We start from the raw sequence: 21,819 nt of genomic DNA on the forward strand, positions 1-21,819 counted from the left end.
TTGTTTACCCACACACCCTTTGTCCGAGGTGTCCGGTTACCATAACTGATTATGACATGTTCCTAACTACACGTATATTGTGCACTGCATGATTTAAGTGTACGAGCGAAGTAGGCCAAGTTCTTCATAATTTAATTGTTAATTCATTTTATTTGAACAATGTCCAGTTGTTATTAGGGATTAGGTACTGCACGATACTCACAGCACGTATTTTGAGCACCCATGTTTGTTTTCTCCAAAGATTCAGGCATTGTAATAAGTAGATGTGTAAAGCATTTAAAAAAGCTTCGAATTTGACAGCTCATGTAGATAGTGCTCTACGGCTCCGTACATTATGCGGCTCTGGATGCCAAAAGTTGAAATTTGATAATCAAAACATTTGGCTTCTTACAGTGTCATCTTGAAAAGGGTCTCTAGAAATGGGCCAAGTTCATGTTAATGTAGGACGTCAATTGTTTAGTTCCGTGTACCAACTAAATTACAGGCTGCGTAACAAGACAATTTGTGTAGGCTTGAACAAACAGATTGACTCTACTTTAGTGTAATCATACTTACTTAGCGATAAAACTATTTGTTCATGAGCTCAATTCCCGTTTGCAACAGAGCAAACGATACGTTATGAACGTTTTTAAATAATTCTTATTTTTTATGTAGAATACTAAACCTAAAGAAAGATTAAATAAAATATAAAAAGTAAGGAGAAGCAGAGAATATTAATAATTTAAGTAATTTTTCCTTTAATGAAAAAACGTGGAATATCGTTTCCTGACGTATCTGCTTAGTAATAAAATAGTTTATCACTAACGTAATTTACTAACATTGAAAGTTCAGTAATTCTACGTGCGCTACGTTGTAGCGCTTCGCTGCCCCGTGATAGTCGTGACGCATATCGTCCCGTATATAACAAACTTTCCGATCTAGGTACAATTTATGCAAGGATCAAATTGTAATTTTTATTTCTGGACGTATAGAATTTTAACATTTAATGGATTAAGATTAAGAAGCGGCCTTGTTAGGCTATAGTTAGCACTTATTGCTGTTAATGCTGGTTATTAATAAACTAAAAGAACTTGGCTTCTTCTCTGCCGTGCACACAACACCGTAATTATAGCAGCGGTTGTCTCATTGCATGTTGCATTCTCGGCCATTCCACTCGTCTACCAGAAATCCACTTATTCTATACCTATTTCACAGAGTCCCGTAGAGGAGTGGCCCATCTGCGACTGTCTCATATCTTTCCACTCGAAAGGCTTCCCGCTGGACAAGGCCATACAGTATGAAAAACTGAGGAAGCCGTATGTTATCAACAATCTGCATATGCAGTACGATATTCAGGTATGTTTCTAAACATCTATAAATAAGACTGTTTGTATCCCGTTTTCATTGCTCTTTAGTGTAGAATTTTAACATGTTCCTACTTTTACTGTTACTGCCGTAAGGGCTTGTGCACAAATCACGCGAGGTTCTATTCACGACAGATCACGTTGGGGGAGGAGGGTATAAGGAGACCTCACGTTTTCTACAGTGAAAACAAAAAGTAACCGAAAACACCTCGCGTGATTTGTGCACAACCCTTAACTAGAATTATTTTCTATTGGAAAGGAGAGAAAAAATCTACTTTGTCTTTTTGATGGATAATTAGCCCTTTTTTCCTCTTGTTCTCTTTTGCTTTTCTCTTTGGATTTGTAGCGCATAAGCTCCCTTATAACACATAATTTCTAACATATTTTTTTACGGGCTTAACAATGTCAGAAATACACAAAATTAAACCCTATCACTTTAAAATAAAGTTGAAATCCATGGTGGAAACACATGGCCTTAGGCTTAAATGCTGTGTAGTAATCGGGTTATACAGATTGAAGACTTTACGGCCGGTGATTGTTTATTATATTACTGTGTTTTTTCCGTGACCCTTACAGGATCGCAGAAAAGTGTACGCTATCTTAGAAGGAGAAGGTATCGAGATACCCAGATATGCAGTTTTGGATAGAGACTCGCCGGATCCTAAGCGTAAGTAGCGATTTAAGTACGTAAGTACTATAGGTCTAGGACTTGTAGAGGGTTCGCTGCATCAAACTGATTTTCATTATGTTAGGTATTAATTAAAAATTGAATATTTAATCTAGTATCATATTCGGGCGCACGAGCGCCGAGCTAACTAGGAGTTGAAGTGGTCGCCATGGTCGAAATCAGCCGGAAGAATCATCATCATTTAATCTAGTTTTGGTCCCAAAACTCAGCTACTATCTACTAGAAAATCGCTTTGCAACTTTTTTACCAGCCTCCTGAGATAAGCGGCAGTTGCATGATTTTAGGCATTCTGTGTCGTTATATTTCATGATACTCCTTAAATTAGACCGATGGCTATTTTTAATTTCTCAGTATTCTGCCCTGCTAAGCCGAGTGGCGCTATCTCAAAAGAAAATGCATTGCTAATTTATACTTTAGTTTCTATAACTGAGAATTCCATTTACAAAATCATTTGTTTTTGAGATAGCGCTTTTCGGCTTAGGAGGGCAGTAATTGTTTCTTAAAGTACCTATGTTAATTTCCACTCTGTAGCACTGTGCTAAATGATTTAACGTTAGGTAACTTCTGACAGGAACCCTTAATTTTAAGAGTCAACTACTATTCCTCGTACCGGTAAATACCGGCAGACACCGTCGCATACCTATACTTGATTGAGACTTTTGAGACGCTAAATTACCTTAAATAACCTGGTCTTAGTCTGGTTTTAGGATGTCTAGCCACGAGTACAATCAAGGCCATAGTAATAGGTATTTTCCTAATACCTACTTTACAAAACGTAAGGTCCAACTGTATTATCCATATTTATATTTCTTTGTGTATACCTTTTGAACCATAGAAAAGGCCGAACAGTTAACACATAAGAACGTATTAAACTAACACGAAACTGTCAAGCTATTTAAATTTATAAATCTTTATCTCCATACCATTTTAACTGTGTGTGTGATTTCATACAATAATTCATCATCCGTTTCTCTCTCTCTTTGACATAATTTGTCATAAAACTTATTTTTATATATTTACGTCACAGATCATGAGTTAGTGGAATCCGAAGACCACGTAGAGGTGAACGGCGTGGTGTTCAACAAGCCTTTCGTAGAGAAGCCAGTTTCGGCCGAGGATCACAACATCTACATCTACTACCCCACGTCCGCGGGCGGCGGCAGTCAGCGACTGTTCAGAAAGGTACCTATTACTTTGTTACTATCAAGATAATCTTAAAGACTGCCTACGAAGCACGAGGTCCCAGGTTTGAATCCTGGTAAGGGCATTTATTTGTGTGTTCATCACAAATATTTGTTCAAGAGTTATGGATGTATTCTATGTAAGTATTTCTATATGTATTTGTGTATTACATACCGGGTGTCCCATAAGTGACACGTCACAGTGACACTGGAGGTAGACCAGGCCAAGAGGACCCAAAGCAACTTAACATGACCCCAGTAAAAGTGGCACGGTTTTCGAGTTATTGCTAAATTAAGGTTTTTCATGAATTTTGACCGTTTTTAACATTGTTAGTGCCAGTGTGCACTCGGAAAGGTCTCGAAGTTATTTTTTTTATGTGTACGGCATCATGAATAGTTATTTGATATAACAGAATAGGTATTTTATCGATAAACAATGTAAAATGCAAAAAAAGTACGGGTTTAATCTTGAATTAAATTCACGGCGAAACATTAATTTCGACTTTGACCACCTGTCGTGAAAAAAAATTACTAGAAAAGTAATGAGCAAATAACGTCAAGCTATTGAGCATGTTATGCAGATTCAAAAATGGTATGACACATGTACCTTCCTGTAATAAAATAGGAATTATTATCATCTTTCGAAAGCCTCATAAAAAATAAGTTAAAACTAGGAAATCAGTAATCCGTTCCTACTTAATTAAAAATAACGATTTATGTTAAGATATCTAATTCTGGATACAGAAATAAAAAAACGCCTATTGAGTATTTGCCGAATGCCTAAAAGAAAGAGATGGAAAATTGTTATCTCCCTTTTTAAGGATATCATTGAGTTCATAAAGGTTCAAAGAAAATAAAATACTGCAGGTTGAAGTTTAATCAATTTATTAAAGTAATTTTATTTTACAATTAATACAATATACAATATACAATTAATACAATATTTTATTTTACAATAGGTGCTCGAATTGGTTTTCCCCGGCTCGTATGCACACTTGGCACCGTCTTCTAAAACTATAAGTTAATTTTCTTAAATAAATTTCGGATATGTTTCGTGCTGCTTCGAACATGCCGCGGCAACAAGAGGAGCTACGGCGGCGTATGTTCGAGGCAGCACGAAACATATCCAAATTTTATTTAAGAAAATTAACTTGAAGTTTTAGAAGACGATGCCAAGCGTGCATACGAGCCGGGGAAAAACAATTCGAGCACCTATTGTAAAATAAAATTACTTTTCTCAAACATGCAATGAAATGTCGTCACTCCGGGCGTTATATCAGGCTTCGAAGTATCACGTTTAGGGCGGAGCAACTCCAGAGAACTGTAAAGGAATTTCATACAAAATTTAAGGCCTAGGCCGGGAAGTAATTTTTTTTTTAATTTCCATTTCACAGATATGTGTGACACACCATCGTGGCATTCAGCCATTAAAGTGATAACACACTATCGCACCGCTTAAAAAAAAAACTATAGGCAGTTTATGCTTTATGGTTTATGGTACGATTTCTTTTTTTTATCTTTATAGTGCTGTATCTCCTAAACCGTGCGTCGCAGGGCAAAAATAATAAAATGTTCGTTCCTCTGTAAGAAACCCTTAATTAATATAAAAAAAAACCACAAAAAAGAAAAAAAATAATAACAAAAAAAACTTTATAATGCTGTATCTCGTAAACCGTACGTCGTAGCGCAAAAATAATCAAATTTTCGTTCCCCTTTAGGAAACCCCTTAATAACATTTAAAAAAACACAAAAAAAGAAAAAAAAAAAGAAAAAAATTTTTTTATAGGACTGTATCTCCTAAACCATGCGTCGTAGCGTAAAAATAATAAAATGTTCATTCCTCTGTAAGAAACCCTTAATTAATATTTAAAAAAAAACACAAAAAGAAAAAAAAAAAGAAAAAAAACCTTTATAATGCTGTATCTCCTAAACCGTACGTCGTAGCGCAAAAATAATCAAATTTTCGTTCCCCTTTAAGAACCCCTTAATAACATTAAAAAAAAACAAGAAACGAAAAAAAAGAAAAAAAAAGGAAAAAAATATTTATAGGGCTGTATCTCCTAAACCATGCGTCGTAGCGCAAAAATAATAAAATGTTCGTTCCTCTGTAAGAAACCCTTAATATTAAGAAAAACCAGAAAAAAGAAAAAAAATAACAAAAAAAAACTTTATAATGCTGTATCTCCTAAACCGTACGTCGTAGCGCAAATATAATCAAATTTTCGTTCCCCTTTAGGAAACCCCTTAATAACATTTAAAAAAACACAAGAAAAGAAAAAAAAGAAAAAAAAAATTATAGGACTGTATCTCCTAAACCATGCGTCGTAGCGCAAAAATAATAAAATGTTCGTTCCTCTGTAAGAAACCCCTAATTAATATTTAAAAAAAAACTAAAAAAAAAGATAAAAAAAATAAAAATACTTTATAATGCTCTTAAACCGTGCGTCGTAGCGCAAAATTAATAAAATTTTCGTTCCCCTTATGAACCCCACGCACTGCATAACCTATCGCATTAGGACATGAAACAATCATCATCATCATCAATTTTTATTATTATTTCATTGCATGTTTAAGAAAAGCACTATACATACCTCGGCGTGAAAAGGGGTTGTCGGCCTCATAACTATCCGGCCTCACTACGTTCGGCCGTCTATATGCATTCGGCCGGCAACCCCTTACTTCCCAGCCTCTGTAGTAATGTACTATTTCTCAAACATGCAATGAAATATTGATGTTATGTTCCTTATAATAGGCTGCGAAGTATGAGGTTTCAGGTGCGGCTAGGACAAAAGGTCGTTAATGGAATTTCATACACATCTTGCAGGCCTAGGCCGGCAAAGTCCTCTTTTTTAATTCTCATTTCACAGATATTTGTGACACAGCATCGTGGCATTCATCCATTAAAAAAAAAACTAGAGGCAGTACATATTTGCTTTATGGTTCGTAATGACACTCTGCCACTACGCCTATAAAAAAAAACAATGTTTGCTATAATTTGCAGTTTTATTTGTATAAAATCAACATGAACTTAATAAATAATACATTCTATTTTATAATTTTAAATTATACATTTAACTACACAAATAATTTTTTTTTTTTTTTTTTTTTTTTTTTTTTTTTTTTTTTTTTTTTTTTTAGCCTATTAGTGTGTCCCACTGCTGGGCAAAGGCCTCCCCTCTTTCCCGCCACTTGTCTCTGTCTAATGCACACTCCCGCCACTCCACACAGAATGTATCTAGGTTGTCCCGCCATCTCCGTTTGGGTCTTCCTCTGCCCCGAGATCCATCCTGTGGGATCCAGTCCGTGGATACTTTAGCCCAGCGTTCTGGGTGCATTCGGCAGATGTGCCCTGCCCAGTCCCATTTCAGCTTTGCGGCCTTCATGCCCACATCCACAATGCCAGTTTTGGAACGCAGTTCGGTGTTTCTAATACGGTCGGTTCTACGAACACCCAGTATGCTGCGTTCCATTGCTCTCTGGCAAACCTTGAGTCTGGACTTTTCAGTTTCAGTTTGAGACCATGTTTGGGCGCCGTAGGTAAGGATAGGCAGGATACACATGTCGAGGAGTTTGCGCTTTAAAGAGAGTGGAAGGTTGCCCTTCATTAGCGTCTTCATGGACCAGAAGCTCTTCCAGGCGTTTGCGATACGGCGATCAATTTCTTTGAACTGCCTGTTGTCGAAGGACACTAACTGGCCCAAGTAGATATACTCGTCGACATACTGCATATCCCGCCCATCTACCATTACACTACGTTTCGCGCGGTTGGTCATCAACTGTGTCTTGGATCTATTCATGGAAAGTCCGACTTGAAGGCTTGCCATGCAAAGTTCTTGGAGCATTTGTTCGAGTTGGGATGCGGTGTGGGAGAACAGGACAATGTCGTCGGCAAAGCGTAGGTTGGTTAACCTTTTGCCGCCGACGTCGATTCCCATTGTTTTCCAGGAGGCCGCCAGCTTTCGGAATATTTCCTCTAGAGCACAAGTGAAAAGCTTTGGAGAAAGCGGATCTCCCTGTTTCACACCTTTTTCAATTGGAAATTTGGGGCCGGGAGCGTGAAGTTTGATGCATGCGGTACTCTGATGGTATATGGTGCCAACGAGTTCGATGTAGGCATTATTAATATTTTGATTCTGCATTGCGGAAATTACAGCAGAGTGCCTGACACTGTCAAACGCTTTGCTGTAATCCACGAATGCTAGGTAGATTGGTTTTTTGAACTCGTTGGCCTTTTCTATGATTTGGTTGATGGTGTGAAGGTGGTCGGTAGTAGAGAAGCCAGGTCGGAACCCTGCTTGTTCAGGGGGTTGTTCTTTATCCAGCAGTGGGGCAATTCGATTCTCTATTACTTTTATAAATAATTTGTATAAGTGAGAAATTAAACTAATCGGTCTATAGTTACCTATTTCTGATTTGTCGCCTTTTTTATGGAGTAGAATTATATTGGAATGACAGAAGTCTTGAGGTAAATTTCCAGAATAGAGAATCGAATTGTACAAATTGGTTATATGAGGGAGTAATATTGTTTTGCCTATTTTGAGTGCTTCTGCTGTTATACCATCGTCGCCTGGGCTTTTTTGGTACTTTAAGGTTTTGAGGGCTGCATTTACTTCATATCCTGTTATGGGAGGGATGATTTCAGGATCGGGACAAGTGTAACTATTGTTGGTGGATAGCTGAGAAGAAGGGTCTGAATATAGTGACTTATAGAATTTTGTGCAGATTTCTGTAATTTTATCTCTACTATTATATTTTTTCCCGTCCTCGTCCCGTAGGTTTGTAATCCAAGTTTTTCCATTAGAACTTCCGTGTTTGGCTACTCTGAGAGAAGAATGTCTTTTCAGTGCTATTTCAACCAGTTTTGTGTTGTAATTTCTGATATCACGTCTAATACTTCTTTTAACCTGTTTATCTAAAATAGCGTATTGGTGTTGGCTGTGTTGATTTTGCTGTCTACATGCTATGAGGTTTATTGTGGTTTTTGTTAATTTGTTATCTTTTTTCTTGGTCTGTTTGATTTTCTTGCTCGCGGTTCTTATGCTATTTGTTATCATATTGTATTGGGTCTGCACATCCGTATCTGTATCGAGCAAGCTAAATTGATTGTGTAGTTCTATATTAAATTGTTCGTGATTTGATAAAAGAGTTTCCCGGTCTAAGCGTTTCATATGTTTTAAGAAAATTTGTTGTCGGTGAATTTTGACGTTAAGCCTGAGTGTTGCCCTTAAAGGCCTATGATCGGAGCTGTATTGTATGTTGTTTATTACCGAAACGTTTTTGACTATATATTTGTCGGATGAAAGGATAAAGTCTATTTCGTTGCGGATGTCTTTAGCGGGCGAGACCCAAGTCCAGCGACGACTTTGTTTTTTCACGAAGAAGGTATTACATATCCTTAATGTTTGCCCAAAAGCAAATTGGATAAGGCGGTTGCCACGCTCATTTCGGCTGCCTAGGCCATGTGGTCCAAGTATTTCGCCGTTATCCAATTCGCCTCGGATGCCTATCTTGGCGTTGAAGTCGCCGAGGACCATGTTCCATGTTCCTCGGTTCTCTTCGCAAGCTGTGTTAAGGAGGTCATAACATTTAAAATATTTCATCTAAACGTTAGCGGTAAAAAGGTCTACTCAAACACGCGTAGTTATATTTTTTAAATTGTTATGGAGGTAAAGTTGAAAAATATTCATTCTGTTTTATTGGATTTATGGTGCGTTGTTAATTTTTTGACTTTAATATGGGTTCCGACGAAATAATGAAATTAATATTAATTGTAATCGTAGGTGTTGGAATTGGCAGCGTAAGCAGAATTGATTTTAATAACTTGCTGCCTCTGCCGCCAAGTCAAAGACGAAGTATGTATATGGTTGCTTATGGCAATTTTATTCTTTGAGAAACTAAGAAAAATGGCTTACAGTTTATTAGAAACAGTTTTGTGGCATATTTTAAATGAATGTAACTACAAATTCGTCAACACTGTGGAAATTATACTTATTTACTCCATGCATAAAGCAACGATGTATGTGAAACATGATATCAACATGAAAGACTATGTAAACTTACGTGACGAAAACGACAGTCAGACGGATACAAGGCGAAAAAATCAAAGATACATGAAAATATACGGGTAGTAAAAATACACGACTCGTGTAAAACATACGCGTCATAATGATATAGGTACGTGTTGGTTATATTTTGGGTGTAGTTTACTTTTAGTTTTTTCTATAAATAAAACTTGGGTTTCGTGGATTTTTTATTGTATTTATTATATTTCATTGCATGTTTGAGAAAAGCACTATACATACCTCGGCGGGAAATGGGGTTGCCCGCGCTCAGACCTATCCGGCCTCGCTTCGCTCGGCCGTCTATATGTCTTCGGCCGGCAACCCCTTTCGTCCCGGCCTCTGTAGTAATGTACTATTAATAAATTGATTAAACTACAACCTGCAGTATTTTATTTTCTTTGAACCTTTATCAACTCAATGATATCCTTAAAAAGGGAGATAACAATTTTCCACCTCTTTCTTTTAGGCATTCGGCAAATACTGAATAGGCGTTTTTTTATTTCTGTATCCTGCGGTCTCAGCACGGTTCCATTTTTATCGACTATCACTATGCGCGTCCCTTTCGCACTTACATACTTGTTAGAAAGTGACAGGCATGGTGACAAGGGATAAAAACGCGACCGTGCTAAGCCGCCAGAATTAGATATCTTAACATAAATCGTTATTTTTAACTAAGTAGCAACGGATTGCTGATTTCCTAGTTTTAACTTATTTTTTATGAGGCTTTCGAAAGATGATAATAATTCCTATTTTATTACAGGAAGGTACATGTGTCATACCATTTTTGAATCTGCATAACATGCTCAATAGCTTGACGTTATTTGCTCATTACTTTTCTAGTAATTTTTTTTCACGACAGGTGGTCAAATTCGAAATAAATGTTTCGCCGTGAATTTAATTCAAGATTAAACCCGTACTTTTTTGCATTTTACATTGTTTATCGATAAAATACCTATTCTGTTATCTTAAATAACTATTCATGATACCGTACACATAAAAAAAATTAACTTTGAGACCTTTCCGAGTGCACACTAGCACTAACAATGTCTAAAACGGTCAAAATTCATGAAAAACCTTAATTTGGCAATAACTCGAAAACCGTGCCACTTTTACTGGGGTCATGTTAAGTTGGTTTGGGTCCTCTTGGCCTGGTCTACCTCCAGTGTCACTGTGACGTGTCACTTATGGGACACCCTGTATATCGTCGCACATAGGGGTATTTGTGCGATCTATGCGGCCAAAACTATTTTCGTGCAGAAACCACTTGTAAATGGTTTAAATAATTAAAACAAAGTATAATGAGTATAAAAATATTATATTCATATATAATAAATAAATACACATATAATAACATAGGAATAAATATATAATCTATAGAAATAAGAATATCTATAGAAGAAAGAATAAAATACTTATTTAATTTATATATATAAATTAAAATTTGATTCTTTTTTTACGCTTCTCATTACACTCAAGAGCTGAAAAGTAATCTGTTTAGAATATCCTGTTGCAAGATTCCCTGGTAAATTTTCTGGCGTATACTCAACGATGTCTTGAAGTGTTTATTCCAGGCCTCGGCAGCCTCTTCGGACAGCTACCCTATAGAAAACAATGAATTTTTTTATAGTACCAGATCCATGCACGAGGTCTCAGTACATTTTCTCGTCATAACTTCAAGGTCCAAAAATAACGCTTATCGCGACTTTCCGCGGCTAAATTTCAAAGCATTCTCTTCTCAAAGACTTCAAGTTCAAAATACAACAGGATTCGAAACCGTATTTCACCAAATAGTAGAACTAAACCCTTAGCATAAGACCTAATGCGTAAAAATACCATGCAAAACGACAAAGTTTCAAAACCCATAAACATAATGAATAGATTTTATATATGATAAAAAAATATTTTAAAATAATAGTTAATTAACTGTAGTATCAGGATCCATCACTTTTTTTCCGCTGCTTTACTTAAATTCACAAGTAGTCGCTAATAAAGTTAACGTTTGCGCAAGAACGCCGAGAACAGACACATACACCCAGTGGCGTAGCTAGCATGGGTGGCACCCGGGGCGGAAATTGTGGGTGTCACCCAAAAATTCAATCAAAATTGTAAAATATGTTAAATATTTTACAATTATAAAATTACGTTTAATATTCCATAGCTCACAATTTACTCCATCGCTTTCATTTTAGATTCCATGAACTCTCAATAGTCCACACCCTGGCGGGTGTTGCCTCTGCGCGCGTTCTATGACACGGGCAAGGACAGCATCCGCTCGGTGCAACCTACATTTCATAAGTGTCATAAGGGCATCTACATGTTGGCTTGGGCTCCGCGTACGCCTCCCAAAGGTCCGAGTCATCATTGTCCCGTGAAAGATATACAAATAATTTAGGTTAAAAAAAACTTTTTTTGCCAAGTGCGCGATTTGAAAGAGATTCTGTAAAATCCCATTCCACAATGAATTTCAAATAGTCCAGAGTCACCCAATTAGAAACAGTGACATAGCTTCTCAATTACAGAAATAATCACATAATAAAAAAAAACCATTCTGAATAAAAAAACCTACGAGGCGCCAACATATTATTGTTACATACCAGGAACCCAGAGAGATTTTAACCATGCATTTCTGAGGCCAAAATAAGGAAAATATACTAAAAGAGTTTACGTCAATTTCGCCAAAATAAATTAGTTTTTCGATTTTTTGTACATAAAATGTAAATGTATGTAAATTTGTAAAATTGTCACCCAAAAATTATTTTAACTTTTTTTTTGTCAATTACAGAAATAATCACATAATTAAAAAAAAACTTTTCAAAGTTGCGAAACTTTCCACATGAGAATTTCTCGTTTTTCGATTTTTTGTACATAAAATGTAAATGCTTAATTTGTAAAACTGTCACCCAAAAATAATTTTAACTTTTTTTTGTCAATTACAGAAATAATCACATAATTAAAAAAAAAACTTTCCAAAGTTGCGAAACTTTCCACATGAGAATTTCTTGGTAACTTCTGAGAATGTTCTCGAGAACGAGAATTTATTTATTTATCATAGTTTATACCATGAATATTCACGATAGTTTAGGTGTAGTATCCTTACCCCCAGAAAATTCCGACTTTTGGTCTACCGCTTCCGGTCAGAAAAATGTATGACGGCCCGGCCTAACGGTCAGACCTAGGTGGGAGGTGCTTGACCAAATGTCATAGAGGGACCCTGGCAGTTATTTTTTCAAGTTGGTCCGAGCGCGCTGAGATTTAGCATGGCGGGAGATAGAGACCTCTAGATTCCTATGACAAAAAAATTTTTTTGGAAAATATCCAAGATGGCGGAACAATAATTTCCATGTTGCAGGAATGTTCTGAGAACATTCTCAAGAACGTTTCCGCTTTTTGGGAATGTTCTGCAATTTGTACATTGCTATGCTGGTGGTACTGGACTATGAAACTAGGCGAATTCCAAAACAGTTTATAGGACATTTTAGTCTTTAAATATGATCAGGAATATTCTGTCAAAATCTCTCGGGTTCCTCATGGTTGTATATTATTTCCTTAATGGCGGTTATGCAATCTGCCACAGTTTTACGAATTTTTATAGATGGCACTACTGATGTTCACGGTCGGGTGTCACCCCCCACATGGGTGACACCCGGGGCGGGCCGCCCCCGCCGCCCCCCCCTAGCTACGCCACTGCATACACCTGATGGGACGATCGATTTCCGACGGCCCATATGTTGACGGCGTACTCTAAACAAAAGTAGAAGGGGATGAAAATTGTTCCCGAACTAATCACCTTTGACCCAGGTAGTCGCTTTTCTACCTGGCGTACACTTTATAAAATTGAGTTTTGGCCGCGTAGATCGATGAAATACCCGTATGTGCGTCGTCTAGTACTCACAACACAAGCCTTATTGAGCTTACTGTGGGTCTAGATCGGCGGTCGGCAACCTGCGGCCCGCGGGCCGCATGCGGCTCGTGAAACTGTCACTTGCGGCCTGCGAGCCTCTCTGGCTATGCAATATTGAGAAACGACAATGTCTGATAAAGCCATAAATATTAACAAAGTGCGGCCCGCGTCAACTTACTCATCGTTAACTACGCTACTAAAACTACACAAAAAAAGGTTGCCGACCGCTGGTCTAGATCGATTTGTGTAAAATTGTCCTATAATATTTATTTATTTAAAGTGCGTCTAGACCTGGCGAACGCGGCAGGAAGATGCTTTTCTCAAAAATGGACGGCAAAGTCGACTTTGCCGTTTAAAAAATAGGTCGCGAAGCGCGTAGTTTATGGTCAGTCAAAAATTAAAAAGTTAAAAACATTGCAGTCTCGATTTTGGGACTGCAATGTTGCATACAAATTCCATTATTTGTCGAGTTCCAAACTTTTTAAAAGTTGAAATGGCCATATCAAATGAAGGCACAGGCCCATTAAACAGCCAAACAGATGATTAGTACCGCGACTATTTAGCTGTCTCAAATAGGTTGACGTATTTTCGGCAGAAAAATACACTTCTATTTTTTTATTAAAAAAATAAAAAGGCGGCAAAGCTAATTTTTTCAATTGTTTCTACTTTTTTCTGTGAAAATATATACGTAAGAACGTTGCTTTTGCAAAATATTCCTATGATATTTATATTTCTTGCACCATTTTTGAGAAAAGCACTATATATGACTCGGCTGGAAGGCTACTTGCTGGCTTCGGATTCAATTAAACGGACTCCCAAGGTCGTCCGTTTAAAACGAATCCTCAGCCTGCAAGTAGCTACTTCCGAGCCTCGACAATAATGTACTATTGAATGCGTCTGTTTGCGAAAGGATCTCACTGGACATGGCGTATGGGTGGTATTCCATCTGTCCAATATCTTGGTCCAATGTGTATTTTGTCTCACATTTTGCTTCGTGAGAGAGTGGGACGCAATGACATTGGACCCAGGCTCGGAACCGGTTTTTTCTTCATACAAAAAATACCGGTAGGTATTAGTACGTTATTTTTCGTTCTTTGGTTTATTATTTAATTTTTAATGGGAAAATCTACCAATACTAAGTTGTTACCTAAATACATGATTCAGTCGTAGATAAAGAGCATAAAATAATTAATAATATTGGGCTATTTCGGGGTTTTGAAAAAAACCGGTTCCGAGCCTTGCATTGGACCAAGATATTGGACATTGGACAGATGGAATACCACACTAAGACATGCAGTGCCAGATCTGGACACTTTTAAGTGAATTGACTTGCGCCAGTTTGGATTCTTTAAAGAAAACATTACTTTGGAATGTACAAGCTAGTAACAATCAAAAAGGCGAACAGCAGATAACATTATTACTCGCGAAATATTATTAGTCAGTCACAATCTTTATGAGATGATGTAGTTTTTTTTTAATGTGCATACATTTTCTTATGACAAACTTCAGTCCTTTTACCCTGTCATTCTTTGCAATAGATGTTTTCTTTCAGATTGGAAGTCGTAGCAGCATTTATTCACCAGAATCTAGAGTAAGGAAGACTGGATCTTTTATCTACGAAGATTTTATGCCTACTGATGGTACGTATGCGTTTATCTTTTATCAAACACTTTGATCAAATTTTCAAGTAATCGCGCTGTTTCGCCAACACTTGAGATTATCGCCTATATCCGGAACACTTTAAAGTATCTTTAAGCCATTTATTTTTCGTAATGTTTCCACAATAGGTCTCAAATCTCTCAAAACGTATTTCAGAAACGAGTTTGATATCTTCAAGAATGAATTTAGAATAATATGACCAAGATTTTGTAATAGGAAAACAGAATTATCTAATATTGTAAACCTTAATGATTATGTACAATAGACATAACTTACTTCAGTGCCAACATGTTTGTCACATCGATATTATTTTCAAGCGTTAATTACGCTTATATCAATGTAACAAAGACTAAAATGTTCCCACTTTACATCCAGGCACCGACGTAAAAGTATACACAGTGGGCCCCGACTACGCTCACGCTGAAGCCCGCAAGAGTCCCGCCCTCGACGGCAAAGTAGAACGCGATTCCGAAGGAAAGGAGATCCGCTATCCTGTCATCTTGTCTAACCAGGAGAAGCTTATATCGAGGAAAGTCTGTCTGGCGTTCAAACAAACGGTGTGTGGATTTGATTTGTTAAGGTGAGTGAACATTAGGAAATTTTAAAGTATAGCTGGAAAGTATAAAGATCTGCGACCCCGTCTATTTGTCTAACCAGGAGAAGCTTATCTCGAGGAAAGTCTGCCTGGCGTTCAAACAAACGGTGAGTGGATTTGATTTGTTAAGGTGAGTGAACATTAAGAAATTTTAAAGTATAGCTGGAAAGTATGAAGATCGGTATCCCATCTGGCCATCTGTCTGTCTAATCAGAAGCTCATCTCGAGGAAAGTCGGTCTGGCGTTCAAACAAACTGCTTGTGGATATGATTTGTAACGGTGAGTGAATTTTTGTTTTCGTGGAGATTTCTTTATTTATTTCATTGCATTTTTAAGAAAAGCACTATGCATACGTCGGCGTGAAAAGGGGTGAGTGAATATTATTGTTAGGTAAGTTATATTGTAGCTGAATAAGTGTGAGGGCAAGGAGGTCCGCTACTCTGTCATACTGTCTGACTAGGAGAAGATTTTTTGTGTTTCGAAATTGAGCTGATGAGGCTAGAAAGAGATGTTTCAGCGATACGTCAAGGCAGAGAGATCCGTTGTGTAGTAAAGTCCTCTAGTTTTATATTACAAAAAGGTATCCGGCCCTGTTTCTGTTACCCCTGCATGAACACGACGGTGTCTGGGGCCTTAAGGCAAAGGCCTTAAGGTTTGGGAATAATCTATAAATAAGTAATCGAAGTCAAAAGGCCGGGGAGTGAAAAAAATTCTAATCAGCCTTTGCATAGCACATTAGGATTCCCACAAGGAAGTTCCAGGACCGACTTTATAAATCATTTCATTTATTCGTTGCAGCCATGGTGTTACAGACGTTCTTAGAATTAAGTAAGTACAATCACGGACCCTACTAGGGCGTAGCAACATACTTATACCTACATATAGGTAAGAGAGAAACCAATCCCAATGCCACAAAGACTTAATTGACATATCGCAGCATTTCTCACAATACCTTTGTCTCCTCAGAGCGAACGGCAAATCATTCGTCTGCGACGTGAACGGATTTTCCTTCGTGAAAAACTCTAACAAGTACTACGATGACTGCGCGAAGATCCTCGGCAACATGATCCTGCGCGAGCTGGCGCCGACGCTGCACATCCCGTGGTCCGTGCCCTTCCAGCTGGACGACCCGCCCATAGTGCCCACTACGTTTGGGAAGATGATGGAGTTGAGGTTTGTTTAATAGCATTTGTTTGTGTGAAAAACTCTAACAAGTCCTACGATGACTGCGCGATGATCCTCGGCAACACGATCCTACGCGAGCTGGCGCCGACGCTGCACATCCCGTGGTCCGTGCCCTTCCAGCTGGACGACCCGCCCATAGTGCCCACTACGTTTGGGAAGATGATGGAGTTGAGGTTTGTTTAATAGCATTTGTTTGTGTGAAAAACTCTAACAAGTCCTACGATGACTGCGCGATGATCCTCGGCAACACGATCCTGCGCGAGCTGGCGCCGACGCTGCACATCCCGTGGTCCGTGCCCTTCCAGCTGGACGACCCGCCCATAGTGCCCACTACGTTTGGGAAGATGATGGAGTTGAGGTTTGTTTACTATAATTTGTCTATTATGAAATACTCTAACAAGTCCTACGATGACTGCGCGAAGATCCTCGGCAACATGATCCTGCGCGAGCTGGCGCCGACGCTGCACATCCCGTGGTCCGTGCCCTTCCAGCTGGACGACCCGCCCATAGTGCCCACTACGTTTGGGAAGATGATGGAGTTGAGGTTTGTTTACTATAATTTGTCTATTATGAAATACTCTAACAAGTCCTACGATGACTGCGCGAAGATCCTCGGCAACATGATCCTGCGCGAGCTGGCGCCGACGCTGCACATCCCGTGGTCCGTGCCCTTCCAGCTGGACGACCCGCCCATAGTGCCCACTACGTTTGGGAAGATGATGGAGTTGAGGTTTGTTTACTATAATTTGTCTATTATGAAATACTCTAACAAGTCCTACGATGACTGCGCGAAGATCCTCGGCAACATGATCCTGCGCGAGCTGGCGCCGACGCTGCACATCCCGTGGTCCGTGCCCTTCCAGCTGGACGACCCGCCCATAGAGTTGAGGTCTGTTTAATAGAATTTGTCTGTCCCCTATAACCCATTATTTTATTGTGCGTTGCGGGTAAAAATGGGTTCATCTAGTCCAGCGGTCGGCAACAGGCGGCCCGCGAACCTCTCACTTGCGGCCCGCGAGCCTCCGTGGATTTTGTTTGTAATGTTGACAAACGACAATGTCTGATAAAGTCATAAATATTAACAAAGTGCGGCCCGCGTCAACTTCGTTAAGTACTATGTGGCCCTTGGCTGCTAAAAGGTTGCCGTCCGCTGATCTAGTCTATATCAATTTTACTGACTCAAAAAAATCGCATTACTTCGAAACACCTCACTACGTTTGAGAAGATGATGGAGTTGAGGTTCGTTTACTAGGAATTGTCTGTCCCCATATAAATTATTATTTGGCTGTGGGTAAAACTAGGTTTAACTATTTGTGGATTTTCTTTCTTTCTTTCTTCCTAAGTAGTTACCTAAGATATCATTATCATTTATCAGTTTTACTAGCTGAAGAAAATCTCCGTTATTACTTCAAAACGTGTCAATCATCTAATCATTTGAGACAAAAATGGAGATTAAATGCGTTTCAAACTTAGATACTTCAAAAGAAATCAAGCGCAACCAGATTAGACGCCGCAATTAAAAATGTTATTAATGCAATAGCACTGCTGTTGTAGAGTCTTGATATATAATTTAACCATAGCAAAACTTTTCAGATGCGTGGTAGCCGTCATTCGTCATGGTGACAGAACGCCCAAACAGAAGATGAAAGTTGAAGTCCGACACCCAAGGTTAGTATTAGGAGTTCGGTGATAAGATAATGATTTCTTCGAAATCTTAGACACGTGATGAGATCTCTAGATAAATATGTCTGAAGTCTGTCGTAGTGACGTAATTTAGACGGAGTATGTTCACCTTTTTTATCGACTTTCCTTTGTGTATATGATTCTGTGAACTTGAAATCCAAATCAAAAACATTTATTTGTCCTACATAGGTTATATACTACAATAGTATGTACACATCATTTAAATTAAAAGCATTGCAGGTGAAACCCCAAAGTTGTATAAGGTTATTTCTCAGATATGCCCAGAGTAGATATTAACGAACCACTCTTTGGCCCAAAGCATAATAAAATATTAACCCACACGTTAGATCGAACGATATATATCCATTTCATGCCATGGCATCCCTTATATTCCTACTCCTTTCAGATTTTTCGAAATCTTCGAGAAATACTCCGGTTTCAAGCGCGGCCACGTCAAACTAAAGAAACCCAAGCAACTGCAAGAGATCCTGGACATTGCTCGCGCACTTCTAGCTGATATACATACGCGGCACGCCGACCCCGAGATAGAGGAGAAACAGGGAAAATTGGAGCAGCTTAAAAGCGTACTCGAGATGTAAGTATATACATACCTACATACATGTAATCACGCCTATTTCCCGGAAGGGTAGGCAGAGACCACGGATTTCCACTTGCTACGATCCTGACATACCTCTTGCGCTTCCTTCACTTTCATAATATTCCTTATACGCGCTCGCCGGTTTAGGCTGGCCTTCCTTCATGATTTCCCCGATCTGATCAGAGAAAGTCCGCCGTGGTCCGAGATGTAAGTACCCATACTTTGTCCTATTTTGTAAGTGCTTTGACCTTTAGTAGCATATGTATGTCTAATAAATGCCCATTGTCAATAAGACCGAATGTTCTAATGCCCTGATGAGGAAAATCCAGATGTAACTATACCCATTTGTCAACAAGTCCCGATGGCAATTTTCCTTTTTTTTTCTAATTATATTATTATATTATCGTTGTACAGGTACGGTCACTTCTCAGGCATAAACCGCAAGGTCCAAATGAAGTACCAGCCCCGCGGCCGGCCCCGCGGCTCCAGCTCCGACGACGGTAACGCGCCCCCAGTACACGGTCTGCACACATTTACACGCTTATTATACTTTAGCTCCATTAAGGCTGATCTAGACTGCGCGCGAACTCGCATGCGATTTTAGTTACATTGCGGACTGTTGGTTACGTCCAATTCAACCGACCGATTAAAAACCGCAATGTAATCAATCAATCAATCAATCAAAGCATTTATTTTCAGGCTACTAAGGCCCATAGATACATACCTTACATACTAACATATATATACAATAATAAAAAACTTAAATACTAAAAAATCATTTTCGTGACGCAGTTTTCTGTTGCGGCGTCACTTGCTCTGGTGTAGGATTCGGCAGATTCCCACGGAACCGCCGAAATATCACACCCTTCGGCCAGAAGTCCGTGCTCGCGATGGCTTCCAGCAGCGGCCGCGGCACGCGCACCACAAACGAGCTGAAGTGCACGTAATGTCGCGATCGCAGCTGGAACACTTTCAACTCGTAACGGGTCTTCTTGCGAAGATATTCCACCACATCGTCTGCCGTGGCGGAAACATGCAGGCGCGATACGTATAGCGCCGTATTCGGCGTGGCAGCCCTCAGTCCAGATGCAATATCTGGCTCCGCTGTGCCACACTGGCTCTTGCGAGGCGCCTTGCGCGGCCGCCTCTCCTTCGACGCCTGCGGGAAACCTTTTTCGGCGCGGGGTAGCTTCTCATCTCGAGAAGCAGATTCGGGCACCTTCGGAGGTGCCTTTCTTTGTTTTGCAGCAGCAGCGTAATCGAGACCAGGAGTCACTGATACACCAACTGGAGCAGATGACGGTACGACGAGACGCGGCGTGCGGGGTGCGGGGGGCGGGCCGGCGGCGGGGACTGGCGTCATATCGCTCGTTGCTGACCCAGCATTGCACACAATTGCACGCGCATCACTACACGAGCCCAAGTCAGTGGCCTCGTGTGACCTACATACCGAAACAGTGGCACGGAGTGTCACTACCTCAGTACGAAGTTCACAAATGGTGTTATTGGCCACCTCTAACTTAGACTGCACCTCTGCCAAACTTGTCTTCAGGAATGTTATGTCCTTCAGCAGCCTGTAATGAAACTCGCATGCGAGTTCTCGCATCGTCTAAATGAGCCCTTACTGTCACTACTCCTGGGGAGCGACCGATAATAGAATTAGACCAAGAAAAGTCTGCAACGATTTTGATAGCATACGCAGTGCAATTGTTATTTATACGTGATAATTTCATAGAAGTTTGACGTTTAAAATAACACTTGCACTGCGTGTGCTATCAAAGTCATTGCAGACCTATCTTGGACTCTAGACGTCATATCATTGAGATACGTTTTATTTATACTTGGTCTTTGGTTGAAAAGATGTTGGTTCGTCTTTATATCGACACATGGGTACCTTACATATGGAGTTTATATTGACGTTACGTGCTTTCGTTGTATGCACTGCAAAGACGACTAATTCAGTCAGTGGGTGGCATTCCTGCATAGTTACCAAAGGAACCGGCGGGTCTTCGAAGATTAACACTTTGATTTAAATAAAAAAAATAGGGGAATGGTATAATTTTACAATGTATTATATAATATATTTGAACTTTGCCAATGCCAATGGCTCGAATACCACTTTAGGCAATTCATAGTAGAAAAGCTTTAAGTTTCGTTAATTTAGTTCACACTAGACCTCGATTAAGTAGCGGCCAACTCTGTATTCAAACGTTGCTTACGCTAGTGATGCTATAAAAGCTAGACTAGGTATTCGGCGTATACTCATAGATGTAGTGTTTATAAGTTTGGAGAAAGCTTCGTTTTATAATGAATAAAGTCTTTAATATAATAGACATATTTTTCTTTATCTATAAAATACTTCATAGATAATAGAAAAATTGGTTTGGTTGTGTTTTGCACTGTAAAATCTAGCTAAATCAGCTATATCTAGTAGCGACCCTATAGAGTTATCCTAGAAACTAAAATGGTCATAACTTACAGTAGAGGGCGTCGGCGAGCCGTCACTGGTGCTGATCCTTAAGTGGGGCGGCGAACTCACTCCGGCGGGGCGCATCCAGGCGGAGGAGCTGGGCCGCATGTTCCGCTGCATGTACCCCGGCGGCCAGGGCCGGCATATACCTGGTTAGTATTGGAGAGTTCGAAAGGTTCTCTTGCAAGTTCGAGTTACAGGGCCGCTGATATGCAATTTTCGGATTTCAATGTTCACTATAACCCCCCATGACCCGTCATTAGCTGCACACACCCCCTGACCTAGTGCAGATAAATACAAGAAACTTTAACAAAGGGCTCACATTTGAGATTATATTACTTTTCCCAACCAAACACATGATTCTCTACGTCGCATGGCGACCCTGCCTGTGCGTCCTTGTTTCATGGACCAATAGAACTTTCAAGTGTTTTCTACTCATACCTGGAAAGATAGA

General features: G+C 39.4%; 1 protein-coding gene across 1 annotated transcript in view; it reads left to right on the forward strand.

Moving 5' to 3' along the window:
* LOC134792951 (inositol hexakisphosphate and diphosphoinositol-pentakisphosphate kinase 2) overlaps positions 1–21,819 on the forward strand; it is a 55,278-nt gene that overhangs the window by 3,807 nt on the left and 29,652 nt on the right. Inside the window, exons 3-12 of the mRNA XM_063764429.1 lie at positions 1,195–1,335; positions 1,920–2,010; positions 3,059–3,213; positions 14,728–14,815; positions 15,210–15,414; positions 16,396–16,602; positions 18,208–18,282; positions 18,704–18,892; positions 19,310–19,395; positions 21,377–21,517. Of these exons, the coding sequence (XP_063620499.1) occupies positions 1,195–1,335; positions 1,920–2,010; positions 3,059–3,213; positions 14,728–14,815; positions 15,210–15,414; positions 16,396–16,602; positions 18,208–18,282; positions 18,704–18,892; positions 19,310–19,395; positions 21,377–21,517 (1,378 nt within the window). The remainder of the gene's footprint in view (positions 1–1,194; positions 1,336–1,919; positions 2,011–3,058; positions 3,214–14,727; positions 14,816–15,209; positions 15,415–16,395; positions 16,603–18,207; positions 18,283–18,703; positions 18,893–19,309; positions 19,396–21,376; positions 21,518–21,819) is intronic.

This window comes from Cydia splendana, chromosome 8 (genome assembly GCF_910591565.1).
Source record: "Cydia splendana chromosome 8, ilCydSple1.2, whole genome shotgun sequence".
Taxonomy (NCBI): Eukaryota; Metazoa; Arthropoda; class Insecta; order Lepidoptera; family Tortricidae; genus Cydia; species Cydia splendana.